Raw genomic sequence first — 22,915 nt, 5'->3', positions numbered from 1 at the left:
AAAGCGTACCACAACACCATCAGGGAGGCCCACTATCACTCATATGAGACATGTATCTGACATAACAGATGTCAGGAGTTGTAGTAGAGTTGAGTTGGATATCAATAATTGCACAGAAAATAGGAGAAAGGAATATCGAATATGATCAGGGAAAACTGAAATATATTGGCATTGCCAGAGAATATAGAAGTAGCATAGAACAACAACTAGAAATGAGACACACTGATGAGAACGAGGCAGTAGAGTTTGTGGCTAAACATCAGGCCAGAGCATTCAAGTAGCAGCAGATGACAATCTTGGTAAGACAAAGCAATGGAACAGAAATAAATGGTTTGATGAGGATTGTAAGAAGGTCGTAGATGAATGCAATGCAACAAGAAAACAAATGACCTGCAGAGAAACTAGAACAAGTAACAAGAATTACTGTGAAGCCTGGAGAACTGCTTGTAAAATTTTACGAATTTAGAAAAATATATATGAGGAGAATGTACTGGAGAAGCTGCAAAGAATGTACCTCAGAAATGATGCTAGGAAATTTTATGAAGAAATGAGAATAAAAAGGGGTTATCAGCCTAGAATGGTAGCATGTTGAGGTAAAACTGGGAACTTGGTGTGTGGAGAAAAAGTGATAGAATGCTGGAGAGAGTATTTCAAAGAACTATTGAATTGACCCGCAAGTAGAAATGATATGGAATACAAGCAATATTTTGGTCCCCAACAGTTTATCACTGAACCCACAGTAGGAGAAATTAACCAAATAATTAGACATTTAAAGAATAATAGAGCCCCTGGTGAGGACAATATCATTGCAGATGATAAAGAAAGGAGGCATAAAATTGTGGAAGTCAATCTACAAACTTGTAAGCATGATTTGGAAAAAAGAAGAAATGCCTGAAGAATGATGCATAGGACAAATATGCCTCATCATAAAAAAGGAAGTAAGCTGAACTGTGAAAACTACAGGGGATAACGTTATTACCAGTAATACAATTTTTTTTTACCAAAGTTCTGGCTGGAAGATTGAAGGTATACATCAAAGAGGTTAATAGGAGAATACCAATGTTGGTTTTAGGCAAGGACGTTTTTCAACAGATCAAATCTTCACCCTTAGACAAATCTTGGAGAAAGCATTTGAATACAATATAACAGTGCATCAATTGTACATACTTTAAACAAACCTTTGATAGTATAAATAGATCCCAAATATATGAGATTATGAAATAATTTGGAACACCAGACAAATTAGTAAATCTAAATACAACTCTTACTAAGACACTTAATACAGTTAAAATTCAAAATAAACTCTCCGACACGTTTGAAACAGTAAGTGGAGTTCAACACTGAGATTTCCTTTCAACAGCACTCTTCATATTATATCTAGAAAAGGTCATACAAAATGTAAAAATCTGACCCGCAGGAACAATTTTCAATAAAATGAACCAGTGCAGATGACACAGCTGTTTTCAGAAGTCAAAGCTCTGTTGAGCAGGTTATGTTGGCAATTGAAGAAGCAGCTAATGAAGTCGGATTAGAAGTGAATGTAATGAAAACAAAATACATTAGACTGACAAGTAACCCTACTCAGGTCAGAGAAGAAAAGATTGGTGACCAAAATTATGGAGAGGTGGAATCCTTCAAATATCTGGGATCATTAATGACTCAACGAAATAACGTAGAACTTGATATCAAAGAAAAGATTTCAGAAGGCAACAAATGTCTCCATGCCTTTGTGGATATATTTCGGAATAGAAGACTATCGAGGGCTTTAAAACTAAGAGTATATAAGACAATGATCCGACCAACAATACTATATGGAAGTGAAACCTGGGTACTCATGCAGAGATCATCATTAATGCTGATGACTTTGGAAAGGAAAATACTACGAAAAATATATACGGACCAAAATATGATGGTGAAGGATGGAGAATACTTTATAATCATGAATTGAAGAAATTATATAAATCTCCTGATATTATAGCTAAAATAAGGCAAGGATTGAGCTGGGCAGGATATCTTATTAGAATGAATGATGACAGTGGTGTATAGAAAGTATTCTCCGTAAAACCTGAAGGCAGATGAAGAAGAGGGCGACCCGGGATATGATGGATAGATGATGTGTAGAGAGAGAGATCAGAACACTGGGGATAAGAAGATGGTGACAAAAAGCACAAAATAGACAAGAATGGACCGACATTGTTGAGAAGGCTAAGGCTATACTATAAAGGCCGTAATGCCAAAGGAAGAAAGAAGAAGCATATGTGTAGTTTCAATAAGGACCTCCAACAAGATTTTAAATTCCTGCATCTTGACAGGCTCAAAAAACAACTCTCACACTGTGTGTCAGATATGAGGGGAGATTTATGAACTGCAGGTGAAGAATGAAGATGTTCTCAAAAAAGATGGGTTCTTCTGATAAATTCTTGGCATTCCTCAACTTTAGCATAGGACTAACATCAAAGGTTGATTCGTCGTCGCCTTGTAATCAAGTGATCCCAGGTTCAATACCCGATGGGGGCATAGTGGTTCGGATCTCACTTTAAATTGTAGGTCAAGTCCCGATTAGCCTTACTGTGCATAAAGTGGACTTAAAACACCAAATCAATCAAAGGTTGATTAAAAGGAACAAAAACACTACATAAATATATTATAATTAGGTCTAACAAACTTTCCATGACAGATGATGTTGGGGGAAAGAGGGCACTGACCTCCATGGGATCTCCCATTTTTGGGCCAAAATAATAAACTTCGAATGTAGTTTAATAAGTAGCGGTCTTAATACCATTTTAAAGATTGGAGGCATTTAAAATATCCTGTTGGGTCAGCAATGGCAGCCAATTTATTAGTATATCTTTTGACACAAGCAGTGTAAATGAACTTTTATTGGTCCTGTATGAAGATTTATCTGTTATTGGTCAAAGAAAAGGAAAACTTTCCAATAAGGCCTACAAAAACATTCTAAATGCATATTAATGATGAAAGATACCTTCATTGCTTATGTTTAAGGGGCAAGTTTTTCAAGATTGTTTATAATAGCACATTGCTGTTCAAACAGCTTCAGTTTTGAAGTCTGAAGTGTAATCGTTAATTATCAGCGCTTATGGTTACCAATTATCATATCTCATGGATGTCGATATATGGGTTGTATAAATTCCAGGGGCAAAAACACAAAGACTCATTCATTTAATGCTACTTGAAAGAGTCTCTTGCAAATCAGCAACAGTATTAAATGTTATCCGTTAATCAAATTGTTTTATTTTTTAAAATTATTGCTTATAATCAGTACTGACGTTCAGTAGCTGAGAAAGTATCAATACAATCAATAAAAGCTCTTAGTAACATCACAAAATCATAATTGACAACTTCAACGAGTGTCTTGTCTTTCGACACAGCCACTGCATCTGCATAGTTGGGTACACTCAAGGTTTACAGGGAATGAGTTGGAAAATGATAAAATTGATCTGTTGTGAAGTTTGAACACTGGAAGGACAAGCTATATCAAGGAATCTGAACATGCAAACGTCCACTTACCTGATACTTGCTCTTAAACTCGTGCTCTATAAACCTCACACTACTGAGCTCGAACGTCAATAAAACTTTGTAATTGCGAAGTTCGCTGTCTAGCAATTAGATATGATACTAAATTTGCAATAGTACTGAAAGGTCGGGAAGCAACACTGAATGGCTGAGTTAGTTCATCTGAAATGCCAAAAGCTTGTTGGCCCGCTCTCTACAAATTCCTTCTTGGAAGTACAGAGCATTCCCTGACATTCCTACGAGACTCGATGGAAAGCGGCTCAGCATCAGCGCTTGTCTTTCCCGGTGAACGGGTCCGCGACAGTCGTACGCTACAGTCTGTTGTTTTTTTTCGCTCTCCCTGCCTTTGCTCTCTTTCCCTTTCTGTTGACATTGCAGACTAACACCAATATAAATCTCCCTCGGAAGTTGTGTTGTGTCGTGTCCATGTGTTGAAGATTGTTGCTTAATATGGCACCACAAAAGTTTACGTTACAACAAAGGATTTATCTTGTCGAGTGTTACTTCGGAAAAAAGAATTGTGGAGAAGTGCGACGTTTTGCAACGAAATTTCCTGGTGTTCCCGTTCCACATAGAACCACTATATTAAACCTCATAAAAAAGTTTAGAGTAACAGCATCAGTTCTAAATAAAAGTGGAAAGAAAAATGGGATAATCTAAAAAATAAAGTATACAAAGACAATCCGCACACCATCCGTGAGTTAAGAGAGAGTATTGTACGAGAAATCGGAAGAATTACAGTAGAAGAACTTGCACGTGTAAATGCCAATTTCCATCGGAGATGCCAGGAATGTGTTGCAGCAGAGGGACATCATTTTCAACACCTTCTGAAGTCAAGGTTAGTACACAATATGAAAACTGTAATTTTAATAGCCGACTCTAGCGACTGTCGCGGCCCCGTTCACCGGGAAAGACAAGCACTGATGCTGGGCAGCTTGCCGCCGTCTCTCGTAGCGAATGTCAGGGAATGCTCTGTAGTTGCCAGTGTATGCATCTGGCATTTTTCTTTGAGAAGCTTGGGAATTCAGATTCCTGATATCTAAGCATATTTTATGCGGGAAGTAAACGAAAAGAAGCATAGGTGGATCATTTAATAAATGCTAAAGTAATACCATACGATTTTAAGCATCACTGGTTGTATTTGCACCAAGCACAGCGGCTTTCTTAAGAGTTTCGCTACAGTCTTTTGTAGTGCGTTGATTTTACCATTCTACATATCATGAACTTGAAACTGTTTGTGTGCGTGTTTGTACTATATACATCCAGGCCCGTAGCCAAAATTGACCTCAGTTTTATAAACCAAGTTCATTTTCAAAAGTTTGGCAATATTATGTGAAAGTGAAGTACGGCAGGGGGGTGTTCATTAAGCTAATATAGGACACAGAAAGTCTAGAAATATCGTTCAAGTACATCAGTTTATTTTAAATATCTTGTACACACCCCTTTTTCCCACTCATAATTACTTCCTGCTACTTTGACTTCGGCTCGTGAATCAGATGAACGAATGTTATGTTATATCTGTTGTTTATATTCTGTGAATTTAACCTTTATCAAGTTTTGAGCAAAATAATGTGTGCTGTCTACATTTTCACTAAAGTGCGCGTCAAATCTCCTGCATATGGCCTTGAACGCCTGCACAGCACCAGCGAATCACAGACGTGCGGCGTTGCCTAGTTCAGAACCTGTTTCACCTCGCTACTAAATCGTGTACCTGGCGCTCGGATATAAATAGATTATTTCAAGTGTCAGTAGTTCAACAGATGGAAAGATAATGAATTTGCGAGTATGTACGAAAAACAAGCGTGATTGTAGCATATACCGTTCCCTCTGTAGAAGCAATGTTATTATAAACGTATTTGCATTGTATCGTTTCTGCTCTTCCTTCGTTCCTGTTTCATTCCGAAACTTTCCGATTAGCGAAGGGAACAGGGTACGTACGTTCCCAGTGATGGTGGAAGAAGTTGACAAAGAGGATTCCGTCACCGTTCGTTTTTAACATGTATTTAGTGGGTGTGTGCAGTATGTCGTTTAGTAAACCAAGTGGTAGTGGTAACGAGAGAAGAGGGAAAAATACAGTGTTGTACGAATCCAGGCACGACAGGTGATTTTTCAGGTGTACAATTTTTTAAAAAAATGTTCGAGTGAAGAAGAGAGAAGTAAAATTGACTAAGTGCCAGGCTCTAATAGCTTAAGCGTGTGGTGTGAATCAAGCTACCGTTTCTCGGATATGTTCTGTGGAAAAGCAATGTGGATCGGGGCATGTTTCAATCACCTAGAAAGCACATTAACGTCCCGAAAAGAACGACAAACTTAGATGACTTTGAAAAAGACGGAGTTCGTAGAACAGTCTTTGAATTTTACGATCGTGGCGAATTTCCTACTGCCAAAAAGATAACGTACTCTTGTTAACGAAGAACTTGACAATGTAAAACAAGAACAATGGGCCGCTTGGGTTAAACATGCACAACAATTACAGGAAAACGATTTTGTAAGGGAGATAGGTCGGGACGAAATTTTGGACCCAATTATAATACATTTGAAGGATAGTGACACAGAGGGCGAAAGTAGTGTGGTCAGTGACGATGAGGACAACGACTGCAGTTGTTGGAGTGACGAGGACCACTGGCAGGCCCTCTGACATAATCAGGTATATTCTTTTCTCCAAATAAGTTTATTATATGTTATATTATCAAATGTTCCGAGCTCGCCGTGACAAGGCGTTTCGCTCAACCACGCTCTTTTCCAAGTGAGATTTCGACTTGGCACCGCTGCAGTGGGCTGCTATTGGCTATCGCCATATGCAGGAGATTTGACGCGCACTATAGTCATTTTCAGTGCCACCAACCTTCAAAACGTTTGATATGATATTACTAATTTATTGACCAATTTTTATGCCTCTATCACAAAAATTCAGAATTCACCAAATATCTGCACATATTGGCCAGACTACGAGGGTCACTATTTATATTTTGAGCCTTGGCAACACTGATTGAAGTTAGGTGCGATTTGACGTTTGCACGGAATCGTCTGGCATTATTGACCATAACATACTTCAAATGTTTTGTCAATAGTTTCATTGGTGTTGTTTATCTTGCCTTGGAGATTGCATGACAACAATAAAATGGAATTAACTCGTGAACATTTTCGTGCGATGATTTTTTACTATTTTCGACGTGGATTATCAAGACAAGAGTGCATCGATCAACTTACTTCCACATTTGGCGATGAAGCCCCATCCTTTGCCACTGTGAAACGCTGGTATAACGAATTTAATCATGGCCGCCATTCGCTCACCGACGAGATCCACGAAGGTCGTCCAAAATCAGTTGTTGTTCAAGAAAACATTGATGCTGTGCATAACCTAATACTGCAAGATCGTCATGTGACATACTGTGAGATTGAGGCAACCATAGGCATTAGTTCCACCAGCATATATAAAATATTACATGATTATTTAGCTGTGAGAAAGGTATGTTCTCGTTGGATCCCACACAATTTGACAGAAACTCAAAAAGACGCTTGCCTCAATTGGTGCAAACAAATGCTCAATAAATACAATCGTGGTACTTCAAAAGACGTATATAAGATTGTAACAGGTGACGAATCATGGATATATGCATATGAGCCGGAACGTAAACAGCAGTCGACTGTATGGGTGTTTCAAGATGAACCCAATCCAACAAAAGTTGTTCGTGCTCGAAGCACATCGAAACAAATGGTCGCCTGTTTTTTCAGGAAAACTGGTCAAGTGGCAACTGTGCCTTTAGAGGAACGCACAACGGTCAACTCTGAATGGTACACAACAATTTGTTTGCCAGAGGTCTTCGGTCAAATACGGAAAACAAACAAACGCCGTCTGATCATTCTTCATCAAGACAATGCCAGCTGTCACACATCTCGTCTAACAACCGACTTTATGAACAGTCAAAAAATCGAATTGATGGGTCATCCACCGTACAGTCCTGATTTGGCACCCAATGACTTCTTGTTCCCGAATGTCAAGAATAAATTGCGTGGACAACGATTTTCGTCGGCGGAAGACGCCGTTGATGTGTTCAAAAACCATATTATGGAGGTGTCTCAAGAAGATTGGAAAAACTGCTTTGACAAATGGTTCGAACGAATGCAAAAGTGTATTGACCATAAAGGAGAATACTTCGAAAAACAATAAAGCAGTTTTCAATGCCAAATTCCTGTTTTTTTCATTGTTAGGCTCAAAATATAAATAGTGACCCTCGTATATTCAGTCATTGTGGTTTGCCCCTGGAATTTATACAACCCATATATCCACATCCATGAGATATAATAATTAGTAACCACAAGTGCTGATAATTAACAAATACACTTCAGACTTCAAAACTGAAGCTGTTTGGACAGCAACATGTTATTATATACAATCTTCGAAAACATGCCCCTTGAACATAGGTAATCAAGGTATTTCTCATCATTAACATGCATTTTGGATGTATTTGTAGGCCTTATTGGAAAGTTTTCCTTTTCTTTGACCAATAATGAAGATAAATCTTCAAACAGGACCAATAAAAGTTAATTTACACCGCTTGTGTAAAAAGATATACTAATAAATTGGCCGCCATTTTGAAAACGTCCGTCATTGCTGACCAACAGGAAATTTTAAATGCCTCCAATCTTTAAAATGGTATTGAGATTGCTATTAAACTACATTCACTATCACTAAAATGCACGATTTTACACATACTACTATTCCAACCTGTTTGATTTTTCAACTATGAATGTTGCAGGCACATTTTTTCATTCTTGACACGCAAATCAGGGGAAAAAGCAAAAATAAAGAAAAAATATTTTTTTTCAATATTCCAACATACCATCATAAGCCATGTGTCCATTTTATCTGAATGTTCCCAAAGGCCTCACTCTTGATGAATTGTGATCTGCTATTATATAAACATTTATCCAGAGTTAAGAACTTCAATGAATTTCCAAGTGTTGGAACAAAACAGAGAAACTCTCCAGTCAGATAGAACACCCATTTAAGTGTCAAGTTGGTCAAATGCTTGCAACCACCCAGAATAGATATCACACCACAATCGGTTACTTCAAAGTTTGAGGAGAGGCTAAAGATGCGGAGTAAGGCACAATTCATGGAAATAGTTTCTGCAACCTGGTCATTTACTGAAGGTGAGGACGACATATCCAATTCAGTTAAATATGATCCACCGCCCTCATTGAAGAATGTGCAGAGATTTCTGGGTCCAACGTGTATGTCACTAAGTGACAGTGACTTCAAATGTAAAGTTCCAAGGTTGCACAAATCCTCATTCCTCATTAGAGAACAATTAATAATTGAAAGTGTTTCCAAATTCTGACAGACACATAATTTCTGGAAGAATTTGTTTCTAAATTTTTGTTTGCATATCTTCAGGAGAACAAGTGTGTCCTTCCTCTTCTCAAGCAAGTAGCACACACCACATTCCTTTAAATTAAAGCAGTTGCTAATATCCAGTTCAGCAAGATTTACACAACTATCTGCTATATTTTTAAGGCCACCACCATCTATATGAAATATACTTGGAATGATGAGGCTTCTCAATGATGTTGGTTTTCCAAAAGCATCTGAAATTTCATAAAACGATAGTATGGAGCCTCTTTCTGACATTACATGTAGTACCTCCAGCTTTTTAAGGTTCTTTACAGCTTCTACAATGAAATTTTCTGGATCAACAGTGTCCACTTTCAAATATAAGGTCCGGATATTTTTGCAATGGAGAAACAATGCACGGACAATTTTGTTAACAGAGTTTTCTTTTTTACTTATCATTCGGACAATTTTGTTAAAAAAGTTTTCTTTTTTACTTATCATTTTAAAGTTACCCAGCAGTGGAGCCTGGGAGAGAATTCTTATAGCATCCTCCGAAGTAATCCTGTCATTGCAAACAAATACTTGTTCCTTCCACAGAAGTGGATCATTCACTAGAGTTTCCCATCGCACACACACAGCACGTATGTCCAATGCTAGGCTCTTTGTTGGAAGGTATGAGAATATATTCAGTAATATTTCATTTGGTAAACTGTTTATGTGGGCGGCCATGATCAACATATCCATGCTGGTTCCAAGGGGTAAAGCAACAGATTCCAAATATTCTTTCGAGATGTAGTCTGAAAAGAAAAAAATGAGCAACTCAGTGTTAAGTTTCAAGTCAACTTTTCGCACAGATAACCATAATCAGGATTGAAAATTAGTTTACAGTCAAATCTGAACCAATGAAGCACCTCCATTCAATATTGATCTGGGTACTATTTACAGTGAATCCATCTTTACGAGATGGTAGAACAGCAACAGCTTAACTTCACCCAGCAATACACTAAATTCAATTAAAAGAGTTAACTGTTATGGTACAGGAGAAGCCCCATGAGAAATATAAAGCAGGAGTAGACAAAACTAAAAATAAATCAGGAGCCAGCATTTTTCTTTCTTTTCAAATATAAACTAAGAAAACTATGTAACCAGAACATTCCCTTGGCATGGGTGGGACACCCAGACTGCATTTATGACATTGAAGCAACTATTCAACTGATAGTTAAGCAACAGTTTTCTTACAGTTTCTATGCTATGCATTATGAAACTAAACACTGCTTATGAAACAAAACTACCCCTAAATGCTTTCTCAGATTTATAGCTACAAGTAGACAATTTTGTGTCACATGCGGGTTTGGTTTTTCCAGAGTTCTTTTCTGGTTTTATTTGAAAATTTTGATATTCTCAAAATTTCAGGAGGGGCTGTAGCCCCCACACCCTCTCCGTAAGCCAGTGCTATCATTTATTCAATATCATTCAAATGTTTATTTTCCAACCTTTTCCCTGTCAATGGCTGGTGTTGGTCTTAACGAAATGAACGAATTCAACTAAGATAATTGGATGCTCTACATGAAAGTGCAGGTGCAACGTTTTGTTTATAGAAATTTTCCGTATGGCATCCAGCGGAAGGTATGTCTTTCTGGCAGAAATAAACTCTACTGTGGACAGTGTTACTCATTTTAATCAAATTGTAAGAACAGTTAAGGCACACTCATATTGTGCATGTTGCTTCATACCACTCTGTTAAAATTATAATACATTTTCCGAACTGTTACGTGCCTGAACAGCTGAACCCAATGATCAACGTAGGGAGAATTAGTTGGGGGAAGCAACAACAGGTGGCAGCACGAAGGAAAGGTGGAAAGTAAATTGATTGATGAAATTAGAGGAGACAAAGTGATTATATTAAACAAAACAAATGAAAGATAATGAGTACAAATTAAATCATTGTAAATATAGGATAAGAAACATAAAATAATAGAGGAATCATAATGATTAATAAAATACTCATGAATTAGACATATAGGAGAGTAAGGAAGTCAAGATGTCGATTCGAATCAGTGTCTTTTATCGCCCCAAAGCACTACGGCTGCGCTAGCCGACTTTAGTCACACCGGGAGCGCTCTTACATTAGCGATTCTGGGTTGTCCCTTTGGTGGTTATTTAGGTGGCGCTATATCCAGATTTGTTGCCCCAAAATACATCTGAGTTTTGATAGCCAAATTCAGGTTTCATGCTGAAGAAAAGGTAGAAACGCTCAGGCAAAAGAGTTCGGGAAAGGCGACGACGAGAGGGAGGCAAAACGAATCAACCTTCAATTGTGAGTAACGACCCCCTTGGTTTGAAATATGTTGTTTCTCAAAGGAAGAAAGAGTTCAAACCTGTTACTTTAGATCTACCAAGCACGATGAAGGGAATGTATGCAGAGATAAAGGGGAGTAACGACGAAGATCCTAAAGGAAAAGGAAAGAAGGACGGTATATTGTAAAGGATGAAGCAGTTTGTAAATATTCAGTTGTTGTACATAAGAATAGAAGAAATCGATGATCCTTCTACAGAAGAATTGAAGAAATATTTAACCTTTTGTGTCCCAAGTATCTCGATCGAGATACCCGAAAGTAAGCCTCACGGTCCCAAGTATCTCGATCGAGACGCTGTGTCAAGGTCGTAGTTTTTACGTTATAACTTTTCTATTTTTGGCTAGAATTTCAATTTTTTTTATATCGTTCCTAACACATGTATTTCACAGAAATGTTTTTTTGCATTTTTTTTGTCTTCATGAAAATGGAGGGGAAAAGGCAGGGAAAGGGACCTCTCTTTTGCGTCTCTTATCAAGGTCAAATTTTTGCCGACAAAGAAAGACCGGCTTTGTTGTTCTAAAGCAATGCTTTTTCACTCCCTCCTGTTAACTGCGTTCGAGGGAAGCTTGCATCCGATGTCAAAATGAAAGTTTTCCGTGAGGTCGGAAGCGGGGGGTGGGGGGAGGGGGAAGACTGGTTGTTGAATCTGCATTGTGAGAATGGGAATTCGAAGCGTGCTGAAGGAAACCTTTGTTTGTGAGCACAAGTGTTCCACAATGTGCAACAGAGGTCACCCTGCATTGTCTAAAAATAGAATGTCAAGCAGCTGCAAGAATCGGTGTTCATTTTTCAGAGCATTCTAGCTTTTCGTCCGTGAAAGTTGTGTGTAGGTGTGTGTCGTTTTGTGCCCAAGTGCGAGGATATTTTTTGACTGAAGTGACATACTTCCAAGGACTTTTTTGTCATCTACCTGTTTGTGAAAAGTGTGCTAGTGTCGTTTGTGCCTGCTGTGTCCCCAAAAGGGTTATAGTCGACCATGGCTGCTCCCAGTGATCTCCGTTCTGATGAAATCCGAGATGAGCTGGGGGATATGGATACAGACTCCGAGTGGGATGAAGAAGAGCTTGACACTCCCTCTGATATATCATCAGAATCTGATTCTGATGATATGTCACAAAGACATTCCCCTTCCCCTCCTCCTGCTCCATCCCACTGGCAACCCCCTTCCCGAACTAGTAGAACTGCTCCCAACCCCCAACCTTTCCTAGGACAGACTGCACTGAAGGTTCGACACATTGACGATGCATCCTCTTCCTTGACTTTCTCCGAAGAAATCTTCCAGCATCTGGTGACTGAGACTAACAGGTACTACCACCAACATATCACACAACACCCAACGACAAAGCCCGAATGTGACGTGACCATTGACGAAATGAAGACTTTCGTTGGTTTGACAATACTGATGGGACATGACCGCAGATTAAGTGGCCGAGACTACTGGTCCAGAAAACCCCACCTTCACACACAGTTTTACGGACAACAGATTGCACGTAACCGCTTTTATCACTTGCTCAGATTCCTACACTTTGAGGACAACATGAAGAACCCCTTTCCCCAAGAACCCGATTATGACAGGCTGTGGAATATGAGGTTTGTCTTTGACAAGATCAATCAGCTTAGCTCTAATTGTTACTATCCGACAGAGCATTTAGCAGTTGAAGAAGCTATGGTCTTGTACAAAGGGAAAGTCATCTTCAAACAGTATATTCCAAAGAAACACAAGAGGTTTGGGATCAAGATCTACAAACTCTGCGATTCTTTGGGATACACCTATGACATGACCGTATATCTGGGCAAGGCAAGAACAGAGCGACTGGCACGACATCAGCGACGCATGGTTTAGTTGTAGCGTTGACAAAGAAGGTGAAGGGAGTTGGTCATAAATTATTTATGGACAACTACTTCTCTTCTCCAGAGCTATTTGATGATCTCGCAACAAGAAGTATCTATTGCTGCGGGACCGTCAATCCCCGACGAAAGGTCTCCCACCCAACTCTTCAAAGACTGACTTGAAGCTGAAGAGAGGTGACCTACGTGTTCGGGTGAAGAATGACTTGACTGTGATATGTTGGAGACACAAGAGAGAGGTGTACCTGTTGACGAACATCCATCGGTCACCAGCTGAGGGAAATTTCTCGGATGACCATGGCAATGTACTCAAGCCGGCTATGAATCTGTGATTCATTCTGCGTACAATGGTATATCTTTCATATCTCTAGGGCATTTAGTTTCTGAGCTGTAGTCAATTCAATGTAACTCTGCATTTCGCTCAATTCCGAAGCTTGAGACAGTGCCGTACAAGCCTTTCGTTTCAGGGGTACAACTCGCGTTACATTGGTCATACGGCAATGATGCAAATATTTTTCTGTTTCTTACATGCCAGCGATAATTTCTATGTGCATTTTGAACTTTTCATATCCTTTTTTTCGGGTGGGAGAAACCCCATTTTTTTTTAAAAAAGGGGGTTTTCCCCCCTTTCCCCTCCATATGTACGCCGAATGTGCATAAATTATATATTGTCTGAATCTGTGATTCATTCTGCGTACAATGGTATATCTTTCATATCTCTAGGGCATTTAGTTTCTGAGCTGTAGTCAATTCAATGTAACTCTGCATTTCGCTCAATTCCGAAGCTTGAGACAGTGCCGTACAAGCCTTTCGTTTCAGGGGTACAACTCGCGTTACATTGGTCATACGGCAATGACGCAAATATTTTTCTGTTTCTTACATGCCAGCGATAATTTCTATGTGCATTTTGAACTTTTCATATCCTTTTTTTCGGGGGGGAGAAACCCCATTTTTTTTAAAAAAAAGGGGGTTTTCCCTCCTCCATATGTACGCCGAATGTGCATAAATTATATATTGTCTGAATCTGTGATTCATTCTGTGTACAATGGTATATCTTTCATATCTCTAGGGCATTTAGTTTCTGAGCTGTAGTCAATTCAATGTAACTCTGCATTTCGCTCAATTCCGAAGCTTGAGACAGTGCCGTACAAGCCTTTCGTTTCAGGGGTACAACTCGCGTTACATTGGTCATACGGCAATGATGCAAAAAATTTTCTGTTTCTTACATGCCAGCGATAATTTCTATGTGCATTTTGAACTTTTCATATCTTTTTTTCGGGGGGGGGGGGAGAAACCCCATTTTAAAAAAAAGTATTTTCAGGGATTTCCCCCCTTTCCCCCTCCATATGTACGCCAAATGTGCATAAATTATATATCGTCTGAATCTGTGATTCATTCTGCGTACAACGGTATATCGTTCATATCTCCAGGGCAAATAGTCTCTGAGCTAAAGTCATTTCAAGGTACCGCTGCATTTTGAAGCTTGAATTCCTTTTAGGGGTACAACTCAAGTTACATTGGTCATATGATAATAATGCAAATATTTTTGTGTTCCTTACATGTCAGTGATCATTTCCATGTGCATGTCGACATTGTCATGTACTTTTTTCTTGAGGGGGTGGTGGGGGAACCAAATTTTTTTTTCCGAAATTTTGAGAGTAACCCCCCTCCCCCCCACCACATATATGCCGAATTTGCATAAATTTCATATAGTCTGAATCTCTGGTTCATTCCGCGTACAACGGTATATCACTCATCTCTAGGGCAATTAGTCTCCGATCTACACTCATTTAATTGAAACTCTGCATTTTGCTCAAAATCGGCTCGGGACCGAGAGGCTTACTTGTGAAAATGGCCTTGGGACTTAAAAGGTTAATCGACCTACAGAAGAATAGAAGAAATAGATGATCTTTCTACAGAAGAATAGAAGAAATAGAGGATCCTTTCTACAGAAGAATACAAGAAATAGATGATCTTTTCTATGGGAGAACAGAAGTATTTAATCCTGTCATAGAAGAAGTTAACCTTCCCCCAAAGAAGAAGTTGACCACTCCATAGAAGGAAGAAGAAGAGGCCAACCTTTTTTCCTAGAAGAAGAATATAATTTTGTCAATGTGTTTTTAAGCGTTAAGTTATTGTAGAGCAGTTGGTTATTAGACTGCTTACCTTATTTTTCCTCAAGCTTCAAAGGTCGCAGGTTCAAATCCCCCCCTTTTTTTTGTTAGCTGAAAACACACCGTTGATATTAGAACACTAAAAATTAATCTGATGCATACTTCGTGGAATGTCACCTTCTGCACATTTTTCCCCTTACAAGTTTAATAGTTATTCAGTTGATTCATGTACCAATAAGGCATGGCATCGTTGGAAGAATATTAAAAGAAACAGTACAAAAACTATTTTTTAAAAAATTCTCTATCAGCATTGATGTCAGCAGGATATTTTTTCAGCAAGAGGCAATCAAGTAATTTTTACGGAGTGGGGGGAAAACAAGGCACATTTTCCCTTTTAATTATTATATTAAATAACTCATTGGAAGGAAGGCCACAAATCAACTCATGGACATATTTCATCGGGAAAAACCGAAATTTGTCCTCATTTTGTCATTTAAGGCTTGTGTTGTTTGATTTTTCAGCTATGGACATTTTTTCATTCTTAACATGTAAATGAGGGAAAAAAGCAGGAATACAGAAAAATATTTCTCAAATATTCCAACATACCTCAAACCCATTCTATCTGAATCTTCTGGAAGGCCTCACTGTTGATGCATAGCAGTTCCTGGAAACGTTTCTCCAGACTTAAGAACTTCAGGGAATTTCCAAGTATTGGAACAAAACGAAGAAACTCTCCAGTCAGAGACCTCATAGATGTAAGTTTCAAGTTTCTCAAACACTTGCAACCACCCAGAATATACATGACACCAGAATCGGTTACACTTCGGCATGCGGTGAGGCTAAAGATGCGGAGTAAGTCACAATTAATGGAAATAATTTCTGCAACCTCATCATCTACTGAAAATGAGAACAACAAATGCAATTCTGTTAAATGTGATCCACTGCCCTCATTGAAGAACGTGTACAGAATTCTGGGTCCAACTTCTATGGCACCAAGTGACAGTGACTTCAAATGTAAAGTTCCAATGTTGTACAAATCCTCACTCTTCATTTGCCGACAATCAAGAATTGAAAGTGTTTCCAATTTCTGACACATACATAATTTCGCAAAGAATTCCTCGGCAAAACATTGGCCTCTTATGTTCAGGAGAACAAGTGTGTCCTTTCTCTTCTCAAACAAGTAGATCAGGTCACGATCATCTAAATCAATGCACGCGCCAATATCCAGCTCTGCAAGATTTACACAACTATCTGCTATAGTTTTAAGGGAAGAACTACCTAAACGCAATATAAATGGGATGATGAGGCTTCTCAATGATGTTGGTTTTCCAAAAGCATCTGAAAATTCGGGCATTGATGGGGTGGCGAAAAACATTGCTGATATTACGTGTAGTGCCTCCAGCTTTCTAAGGTTCCTTACGGCTTGTACAATGAACTTTACTGCATCAACATACGTTGCTTTCAAATATAAGACCCGAACATTTTTGCAATAGTGAAAGAATGCGTTCAAGACATTGTGAACATCCTTTTTTTTACTTATCATTTTAAAGTTACCCAACAGGGGACTCTGGGAGAGAATTCTTGTAGCATCCTCCGAAGTAATACTGTCGTCGCAAACAAATACTCTCTCCTTCCACAGAAGTGGATCATTCACCAGAGTTTTCCATCGAACACACACAGCACTTACGTCCAATACTAGGCTTCTTGTTGGAAGGTATGAGAATATTTTCAACAAAATTTCATTTGGTAAATTGTTTATGTGGGCTGCCATGATCAACACATCCAAGTTGGTGTCCAGGGACACAAACCACAAACTCCAGATCTTATTTTGAGATGTGGTCTGAAAAGGAAAAATGAACAACTGAGTGGCAAGTGTAAAGTCTTTTTTTTCTTTCAAAGATTGGGTATAATCGGGATTGGAAATTGAGTATAAAGTGAAATCCAAACCAATGGCAAATGTGCCTCCTTCAGTCCCGAATCTGAGAACCATTTAAAGTTTATTCATTCTAAAACATAGAAATGTTGAGCGTAATGCATTAAAAAAGCTTGTTGAAAACCAGGAAATGTCGCGTTTACTTTCTAAATACTGGCTACTTTATGTAACTGTTACAGGGTGGCTACTCCACGAGCATGATGAAATATTTATGTATAACTCCATGTGTTCACTCCGAACTTCCAAAAATTCAAGGGTACAAGCAAATTTTTCTTTTGCATTTCAAACTTACATATTATTCTTGAGGTTGTTGGACAAGGAGGATTGAATAAAAAGTTCCGAAGGAGCAACACCGATGTTTGCATAAATATAATCGTTCAAGCCTCTCATGACCCACACACACAAATATATATATAATATAAACTGTCTGTGTTATTTCAATGTATCAAAAATTCTAATTCAATTTAATAAAACGGTATAAGTATTTAAAATATTTAATTTAAGGTACGGAGCTTACATTAGCCATTTCACATACAAATCACAAACGTCATGGGATTCACTAATCTAAGAAAAATTTCAATCTCAAATTTACCTAACCATCTTCAAGATAGCTTATCTTGCAATAATCTTCCGTGTATCAGATAGAAGTAAACGGGTTGAGAGAATTCTGTTTTACTTCCCATGCAGCTTTCTTTTCGTTCCCGGATGAAATTAAAAGGTTGACTGTGAAAAGCTAACCTCAGGGTATTTATAGATATGTATAAGTTGCAATTTTTCACATCCACGGAGAAAAATTCAAGCAGAATTCCCATAGCCAATAACTCATGCATAATTCCCGGTGAATAGCCACCCTGCGTTACGTTACTATTTATGTTATTTGGTACAGTGTTATATAATTAATGTTAATGTAACTGGTTTAAACTTGAATAAAGGCATCATTAGCATAATTTTGCACCTTAAATTTGTTTCCCTAGTTATGACATGGGAGAAGCCCTGTGATAAATTTGAAGTAGCATCAAATGCATGAATTGTATGGGTTCAATATTGATTTATTCCACATCAAATCACAAAGCAAAATTTCAGAATGACAATCACATATTCAGATTTAAATTATATTTATTGCAAAGTTTTTCTTGTGTACACCTCACAGTTACTGAGAAACAGAAGACTAAAGTTTCAGAATTTTGCATGGATTGGTCATTGCCAACAGCAACATCACGCACATGGAATGCTTACGTTGTTAGGTAAGGTCTATTAGGTTTGGTTCTCGTAGCATAAATATAGTTGAAGTGAACGCGAGTGGAAAGTATGCTACCAAACAAGTTGTCACATTGTTCTACAATATTTCAAATTTATGATTTCTTCAATAGAGAGCCTGCGCATGAATAGAAGAAACTTACTTGACCTTCAAGCATTTAGTCATAAATAATAAATTCAGTAATGCAGCTTACTTTGATCTATGAAAAACTACACATGAAAAATTCAATTCAACCCCTATTATTCGGTTAAGTCCGTATTTTTTTCCTACCAGTAATATGACTTTTCAATATCTTAGAGCATCGGAAAATAATCTATTTCATGTGCTTCAAGTTTCATGCATGAAAATAAGTAATATAGGGTGTCTACCAAAATAACAAATCCAAAATTCCTGGCCTTTCTTTCCTTTTTCTTAACATTTATTTAATCGCCCTCTACTTAAGTGTGGAAATTAAGAAAATAGATAATTTTATTCAATAAAAAAAACCTACCATAAGGACAGTTAAGATTAAAACTGAAGCTGTACTGCCTCCGCACCACATATGGTGTGAGTGGGGGGGAAGCACAGTAAGAACGATAAATTAAGAAAGACCGATAGTTCACAAAAGTTTCTCTGGAGCGAATTTACAATATAGAGAAAGTCTCCAATTTTGTTAATTTTCGGTATACTAACTAATTTTGACCTCCTAATCACGAATCTGTTGAAAGAAACCGGGGGTCACGTCTGAAAATTTGAAAAAAAGCCGATTGAATTTTTTATATATATAGGTGTATATGCGTAGTTTTACGAACAAAAATGTAATATCCTGTCATTGTGTCCAACCACGCCGTTGTTTTACAAGAAAATGATTTATGATGTTCAATTCTAGTTCGATCCCTATTTATTCGATGAATGTAGGGGTGAAATGAGTGCTAATGGAACCTAACCTAACAGGCCTAATCTAACCTCGTGTGAATGGTTCGTGGGGCTACCCGTGGATGGTTTTTGGGGCTAACGTCAATGGTTTGTGGGGCTACCCGTGGATGGTTTTTGGGGCTAACGTCAATGGTTTGTGGGGCTACCCGTGGATGGTTTTTGGTGCTAACGAACAATTTTTCATCAAAATGTACAATTTCCAGACGTGACCCCCGGTTTTTTACAACAGATTAGTGATTAGGAGGCCAAAATTAGTTAGTATACCGAAAATTAACGAAATTGGAGACTTTCTCTATATTGTACATTCTAGCCGTTTTTCTTTCGGTGTTCAAATATATTTTCAACAAAACATCTTTTATTTCTATGTCCTTACAACTGCAAAGCTGAATAGTTCAAGTCATTGATTACGTCACCGAAGGGTAGACGACAGGCAAGAAAATACGTTTTTCTACCATCCTTGAGATATTGTAGCCCATCAAGTAAACAATAGATGGTAAAAATTTACTATCCTTCGGACACCTCTATTTTTTTGGTTTCGTCAATTTTTGACATTGATACTTACGTATCTGCTTCGCGGAACATTCCTGAAGGTGTATTAACGTTGTTTTGATGAAATTAATTGCAATTTTTCACATTACCAGAACGTCTTTCTGGTAGGTGTTTTCCTTTGCCTGAGACACAATATCGCGAGTAGACCTTCCTACATAATTGCGCGTCCGGCTTCTCTTTAGCCAAATTTTTGACATTCGAACTTACGTATCTGCTTCGCGGAACATTCCTGAACGTGTATTGACGTTGGGTTGATGAAAGTAAGAGCAATTTCTCACCTTACGATTACTTCTTCCTCCTACCTTTCCGTTTGCCTCACACACAACATGGCGCGCACACCTTCGCAAATAATAACGCGTAGGAATGACGCATCGGCCTTGTTTTTTCTCGATTTTCAATTGTTATGCAGTGTTTCAACCTTCGGAACTCAAGAAATGCCCGTCGACAAACTTAATCAGATTATTTCTTTTTAACTTTATTTTTCGCGTTCTGACACCAAATTTTAACTATGTATCCCAACCTAACAACTAATCTATCCACGCACCAATGGTTCGTGGGGCTAGCGCCAATGGTTCGTGGGGCTAGCGCCAATGGTTCGTGGGGCTATCTTTTTCACTATTGAAACCTTTGCGTGGCCTACTAACCTATCCACGTGCCAATGGTTCGTGGGGCTAGCGCCAATGGTTCGTGGGGCTATCTTTTTCACTATTGAAACCTTTGCGTGGCCTACTAACCTATCCACGTGCCAATGGTTCGTGGGGCTAGCGCCAATGGTTCGTGGGGCTATCTTTTTCACTATTGAAACCTTTGCGTGGCCTACTAACCTATCCACGCGCCAATGGTTCGTGGGGCTAGCGCCAATGGTTTGTGGGGCTAGTGCCAATGGTTCGTGGGGCTATCTTTTTCACTATTGAAACCTTTGCGTGGCCTACTAACCTATCCACGCGCCAATGGTTCGTGGGGCTAGCGCCAATGGTTCGTGGGGCTAGCGCCAATGGTTCATGGGGCTAGCGCCAATGGTTCGTGGGGCTATCTTTTTCACTATTGAAACCTTTGCGTGGCCTACTAACCTATCCACGCGCCAATGGTTCGTGGGGCTAGCGCCAATGGTTTGTGGGCATAGCGCCAATGGTTCATGGGGCTAGCGCCAATGGTTCGTGGGGCTATCTTTTTCACTATTGAAACCTTTGCGTGGCCTACTAACCTATCCACGTGCCAATGGTTCGTGGGGCTAGCGCCAATGGTTCGTGGGGCTAGCGCCAATGGTTCGTGGGGCTATCTTTTTCACTATTGAAACCTTTGCGTGGCCTACTAACCTATCCACGCGCCAATGGTTCGTGGGGCTAGCGCCAATGGTTCGTGGGGCTAGCGCCAATGGTTCGTGGGGCTATCTTTTTCACTATTGAAACCTTTGCGTGGCCTACTAACCTATCCACGCGCCAATGGTTCGTGGGGCTAGCGCCAATGGTTTGTGGGGCTAGCGCCAATGGTTCGTGGGGCTATCTTTTTCACTATTGAAACCTTTGCGTGGCCTACTAACCTATCCACGTGCCAATGGTTCGTGGGGCTATCTTTTTAACTATTGAAACCTTTGCGTGGCCCTACTAACCTATCCACGTGCCAATGGTTCGTGGGGCTAGCGCCAATGGTTTGTCCACACCCGGCACAAACTTTACAACACACCCACCACACGTCATTCTCCAAACCCTTGATCCACAGTTCTAACTCTCGTCGCAAACGCAGGGAGTTCGAAACACTGGATACCAACAAAACACAATCACGACACGTCATGATAGTCACGACGGTGTATGAAGGTGATGGTGTATGAAGGTGTACGAACTTCATGGTATACGCAGATGTACGCGCCAGATGCTATCTCCGTCGGAGAATTAATTTTCAACGAACAACATGAATTTTAGCTGTGAAACATTTCCAAATCACACAAAACACCTTCCTGATGTTCGACAATGCTACAGGAACTAATTACGGTAAGTAGTTTCTTCTGTAAAAATAAATAAATGTGTCCGAAGGATAGTAAATTAGTACCGAAAAAGGGGTATAGAATTAGTTGTGAATGCAATAAGGAACATATTGGACAAACAGGAAGAAGTATGGAGATAAGATACGAGGAACATGTTAAGGACATTAGGCAACGAGTTTCAAGAAAGGAGTTGTCAGAACACATTATTGAAGATCACCATAAAATTAAGAAAAGGGAGGTGGTTAGGAATGAAAGCAAACAAATAAACAGATACATATATGAGGCTGCAAATATATTCAAAGATAGGAACAATAAATTAAATAGAGATGATACAAGAAAGTAATTCTTAAAAAACAAATTTAACCACAACTCAATACAATTTTAGATTTCCAAATATTAAATTTTATCAAATCCAGGTAAGATTTTACAATACCCGACAATTCTCCGATTTCACTATATTGTAAAAAATAGCAAAATTCTTTACCACAAGCTTTCTTGACTGGTAAGACACCCTCTAATATCTCATCAAATTATACGTAACTCGTTCACTTTCAGCTTTCTTATAAAATGAAATAATTGTAATGTTCACACAAAAACTACTCCATTTTCCTACCTTTTGTTATCTTTGTAGATTACTCTTGATGATAAAAGTCATGTTCAATTTTGACGTCTTCCCGGTTCGACTGCAAGTGCTGCAAACGATATTCACCAGACAGTTCTGCAGTGATCTATTTGCGAAAGTCTATGGTTTCTACATGCCTTGTCTGGGGCCTCAATTCTCTCGTGCGTACATAGGGCCCGTTCCGAAAGTCGCACGAGTTTAACGCGTTAAACGAGTTATGGTAACTGACCGTTCCATAAGTGCTTCCGTGCGTTTCGTGAGTTTCATTATGCTGTCCCAAAAGTCGCATTCCGTGCGTTTCGTGCAAGAACGAGATTCACCAAACGCACGGGCCAGGATGCTGGTTTGTTCCGTGAAAATCGTCTGCTCCTTGCAGACAAAGCGCGTGCTGATGGATTCAAACTGCACTAGTTCGGAAAATGTATTATAATTTTAACAGATAGCGATATGAAGCAACATGCACAAG

General features: G+C 38.9%; 1 protein-coding gene across 3 annotated transcripts in view; it reads right to left on the bottom strand.

The window, feature by feature from the left end:
• The window catches only part of LOC145996029 (uncharacterized), a 32,299-nt gene extending 9,726 nt beyond the window's left edge, over nucleotides 1–22,573 (bottom strand). The window contains exons 1-3 of one of the 3 annotated variants that reach the window (XM_083132212.1): nucleotides 22,441–22,562; nucleotides 15,798–17,031; nucleotides 8,379–9,669 (exon numbers count right to left, since the gene is read on the bottom strand). In XM_083132212.1, the coding sequence (XP_082988338.1) occupies nucleotides 8,381–9,616 (1,236 nt within the window). In that variant the 5' untranslated portion in view covers nucleotides 9,617–9,669; nucleotides 15,798–17,031; nucleotides 22,441–22,562 and the 3' untranslated portion in view covers nucleotides 8,379–8,380. Of the gene's footprint in view, nucleotides 1–8,378; nucleotides 9,670–15,797; nucleotides 17,032–22,440 lie in introns of all 3 variants that reach the window. The other 2 variants (XM_083132211.1, XM_083132213.1) reach the window with 2 other exon arrangements.
• Nucleotides 22,574–22,915: the final 342 nt, after the last annotated feature.

The sequence above is a fragment of the Lepisma saccharinum genome, chromosome 12 (genome assembly GCF_977018435.1).
Source record: "Lepisma saccharinum chromosome 12, izLepSacc3.1, whole genome shotgun sequence".
Classification (NCBI taxonomy): Eukaryota; Metazoa; Arthropoda; class Insecta; order Zygentoma; family Lepismatidae; genus Lepisma; species Lepisma saccharinum.
This window is presented reverse-complemented; position numbering and strand designations above follow the sequence as displayed.